Source organism: Charadrius vociferus, unplaced genomic scaffold (genome assembly GCF_000708025.1).
Source record: "Charadrius vociferus isolate BGI_N301 unplaced genomic scaffold, ASM70802v2 scaffold560, whole genome shotgun sequence".
Lineage (NCBI taxonomy): Eukaryota > Metazoa > Chordata > Aves > Charadriiformes > Charadriidae > Charadrius > Charadrius vociferus.
In genome coordinates this window covers 1171443-1175561 of record NW_009646459.1, presented here as the reverse complement: position 1 = coordinate 1175561, position 4119 = coordinate 1171443, and the positions used below count along the sequence as shown (strand labels likewise).

The 4119-nt window shown below is 35.3% G+C and overlaps 1 protein-coding gene across 1 annotated transcript; it reads right to left on the bottom strand.

Moving 5' to 3' along the window:
- Positions 1-416: 416 nt before the first annotated feature.
- On the bottom strand, positions 417-3871 carry RFK (riboflavin kinase). The gene is made up of 4 exons (XM_009882770.1): positions 3847-3871; positions 2578-2729; positions 1142-1244; positions 417-547 (listed from the first exon to the last, which is right to left on the bottom strand). Exons 1-4 carry the CDS (start codon positions 3869-3871, stop codon positions 417-419), a joined length of 411 nt encoding a protein of 136 aa, XP_009881072.1.
- Between the last annotated feature and the right edge of the window lie 248 nt (positions 3872-4119).

Genomic DNA, 4119 nt, shown 5'->3' with positions numbered 1-4119 from the left:
GCTAAAATCCAGATGTAAGAATGACATAAAACTGGGAAGAGAGGTTAGAATAACATTCTGTATGTTAAAAACAGACATTCTTCACTTAAGTGAACTATGCATACCTTACGGTGAAAAGAGGTCACGATGAACTTTGGTCATGTTCCGTATGTGCTCAGATTTCTGAACAACTGGTAACTTTAAGATACAAGATCTATCTGCAAGGACCGAAAACAGCTTTCTACTCCTTTTTCATGACTGAGTTAATAATGGATTAACACAAGGAAATTGAAATCATCTTGTATGGTTGGTTCCAACCTCAGTCATCTAAATAGACATATGACAACAAAGTACCTATAAAAGCAGTGCAAATATAGAAGCTCCATGACAGGGGAGAAAAAAAAAGAAAGAAAGACAAAAAAGCAGCATGGGTTTGCTCAATCATGGTTCACTATTTCGCCTTCTCGCAGATGAAAGAAGTTATCTTCTTTGAGTTTAAGATGTTCTGGTAAATCTAGCTGTCTTTTTGCTTCTTCAATGTCTTCCTGAATTGCTGAAATGAGCGCCTCTAAGACGTAAGAACAGGGATGTTTAAAAGTTGGTTTGAATTCTGAACACACAATAGCACATGAAAATAACGTGTTCCACAGAGTACCAGACAACAATCACAGAATTAGAATATAATTATTACTATGAGGTTTGAAAGGCAAAATTATTTGGGTTTAAAATGCCTTTAAAAAATAAAAAAATGCCAGAATTGAATTTTTCACTGTTACAAGCACTACCCTCTCCTTGTTCTAAAAGACATTTTAGTAAAAGAACAGTTTCATTAACTGCTTCCATTTTAACACAGCTGCATCTTAAAAATAAATTAACAGACTAGACTGATGCTTTTACAACAAGCCCATGATTTTAAAATTACTCCTCAGACAAGTGACACAAAATTACAATTTTTTAGTGTAATACATTGGAAGATGTAGGGGGGGTTGTTTTTTTTTTTTAATTAAAATGACTTGTACATTTAGCTTATGATAACATTTTACTGAAATTCCAAAGGTGAACAGATAAAATATCTCATTATGGAAAGAGAGACAGTGAGGACAGTACTTTTCATGAATAAGACAAATAAGAGACTAGTTTGAGGGAGACGTGCAATACTGACCTAAGGAATCAAAGTTTTTTTCTGGTCGAATATATCCAATTATGACTATACTAAGAATTTCTCCATAAAAGTCTTCTTTGAAAGTGTGGATAATGTGCGTTTCCTAAAAGAAGAAAAATAAGTCAGCATTTATGATGAACTTTGAGTTTACTTCTCTCACCATAACGACGTACAACTAATACCCCTATTTCAAATTCTCAACAACACATACCAATAAAAGGGACATTTAGTTTAGTAGGTATAATGTAAGATTAAAAGGCTAGGGCTTTTGCTTACATAAGGAAGGAGAATTGTACTTTGCATGGAATTTAAGAAAAAATATTCACTTAAGAGTATTCTGATAGCAAAAAAAAAAAACCACATGAAAAGAAAGACATTACTCATGAGAAATGCTTCACTGCATCTCAGAGGTAAGATTTCCAAGGCAGAAAATTACAAACAAAGGTTAATGCTTCATAGTTAAGTTGATATATCAAAATAACTATGAAGATTTTGACTGAAAAAGTTGGCTTAAGGAGAGCTTTTACAACCAGCTCTCATCGGAACTGAATGATAAAATTCAAGAAGGAGTGAAGGCTGACACAGGGTTCCATCTAACACTGAAAACCATTTCATGCACATCTCCCCCTCCAAAATAGGCCCGGCCACAGTATACACCAGCAGAGACACCAGATTTGACTACTTGCTCAGAAAAGTTATCTGCAAAAATGTAAAAAAAATATAGAAGCACATTACTAAGTCTTCAAATGCTTAGAGCCTTAGAAGCAGAGATTCATGCCCAAGTGTTCTAAACAATTAAAACAGAGCTCTGCAAGGTTCAGAAAAAAGACCAACACCTGACAGTAAGAAAAAACACAGCTGTCACAGCTCAGGATTTTAACTCAACTCCTCCATCCTATTATTATGCACATTCAAATATTTATTCTGTGTATCAAGCCACATATATGGATCCTTATGTATGGTTTCCATTATTTAAGAGAAGAATAGAAAATTATTACAAATCAAGATGCCCCAACATCTCTTATTGGAAATGTAGATAGATTCCAGAGAACAAGAGATTAGTATGTTCCATCTTATGCTAGGGCTCTCATAACCAGTAAATTCAATGCATCTATAAGATTACGTTTAGTTAGCTATCAGCACCATAAGCAACTACCATTTCAAAAATACTGTTAAATTTTTATTTTGGCAGTATTTAAGTAAGGATGGATTAGGAAAAAAAAATAAAACTTTAGCCACCCAGAGCTGCATACTCTCTGGCTACTGAGAGTATTTTCTTTTCAGAATACAAACATATTATATAGATACTGAATACATTTCCAAGAGCAAACAGAATTTCTAGATCTCATTTATGGATCAAATTCTGCTTATCTTATTCAAATTCAACACTGGCTCATCAATTATAACAAAAATCCCACACAAAGCAAAATTCTTACCACTGATTTCTTAATATTCTTATAGAAAGGATTCCATCCTATGCTCAAAACCATTTTATGCACATCTCCATTTCCAACACAGGCCCATCCATAGTATATACCAGTAGAGATATCAGATGGAAAGCTTTCCACTACTTGCTCAGAAAAGTTAGCTGCAAAAATTTTAGAAAGTGTAAAGTGTGAGTGACCTTGTGTAAGTCAAGGACATAACAGAATGCTCAAACACTTAAAAGCCAAACTCTGCCCACATGCTCTTTACAAACAACACTGATGATGGTTATAATGATACAATAGGCCATTTGGCAAAACATAAAATACGAAACAGCTTCATGAAATTCAGTCCCTGTGGTAATACCAGAGTTGTCACATCTCTTACACATACTATGTTTTATAGTTATACACATTCTCCTCTGTGGCAATAATTAATAAGCATGTAGTCAGAACACATTTCACTCTTAAGGTAACTATCACAGCTTTAATATGGTGAAAGATGAGGGAAAAAAAAAATCAAGATTATTCTGCATTGTAAAATAGCATCTCAGAACTATTTACTTGTTAGTAAAATAATTACTTACGAAATAAAATATTTAGGAATAAATGCAATTATGATTTAGTTGCCTGTTGATTTTGTACAAGTTGTCTTTCACAGGCATCTGTGGATTTCTGGGATTTTCTTTGAAAACTACGTATCTACAGCAAAATAAATTCCCTCCTGACTGAATCTAACATTCTTTCAAAATTACTATCCTACTTTTACTTCCCACATGAGTAGATCTCTTCATGCAAGACATCAAGCTGACTGGAAAGAATTTATTGTTACTGAATTTTTATCAAAGCTTACAAGCAGTAACAACTTCCCTCCCCTGTTCCCTGATACTAATACACCATTCATACACAATCAAGAAAAAAATGTGAAACTATTAACAGACGTTGTTAGAAATCCAGCACTTCAAGACTGTTCTTATTAAGTTTCCTCGTCTGCTAGGAGTGGTGCAATGTGACTGGTGACTTCAGTGTCTGTTAAAGACAGACTAAAACTCACTTGAATTACACCTCTATATGTGTTTAGACAACTGAAACAGAGCTGAACAATAGGAAAATGTTTTGCGGTTTTTTTTGTAGGCCAAGCCCATCTGCTCTGTTTTTGAACCTTTGCGTTATTCCCATTGAGCTTCCTTCCTCACAGCTCCTCCCGATGCCTACTCCCTTTCTTGTTCTCATCTGAGTTTCATGCAAACGGATATTTCCCAGGCTGCCACACCACAATACCGTGCATGTGATCACTTATCGACATCCTGTACGTACTCGCGACGACCATTAGGTAATTAAACGAACAAGAAAACAAAACTGAAAGAAACCGCTTAATAGAATGGGGGAAAATAACATAAAACAGGATACGAGACTCTAAGCAATACAGGCGGGGGGGGAAGAAAAAAGGTAAGACGGAATAAGCCAAGGCTATTCACGTAAAGAGCAAGTTATGCCAGTAGCGCAGCTGTGCGGGACAGCCGGGCGCCTCCCCAGTTCAAAGGGGCTCGGTCA

What these genes read in the sequence shown, in the direction of transcription:
- RFK (XM_009882770.1), bottom strand. Translation starts at nt 3,871, where the DNA reads ATGTCGATAAGTGATCACATGCACG. An exon ending in AGAATATTAAGAAATCAGTG is followed by an intron (nt 1,245 to 2,577) that starts GTAAGAATTTTG and finishes TTCTTCTTTTAG; the next exon opens with GAAACGCACATTATCCACAC. An exon ending in AAAAAACTTTGATTCCTTAG is followed by an intron (nt 548 to 1,141) that starts GTCAGTATTGCA and finishes CTTACGTCTTAG; the next exon opens with AGGCGCTCATTTCAGCAATT.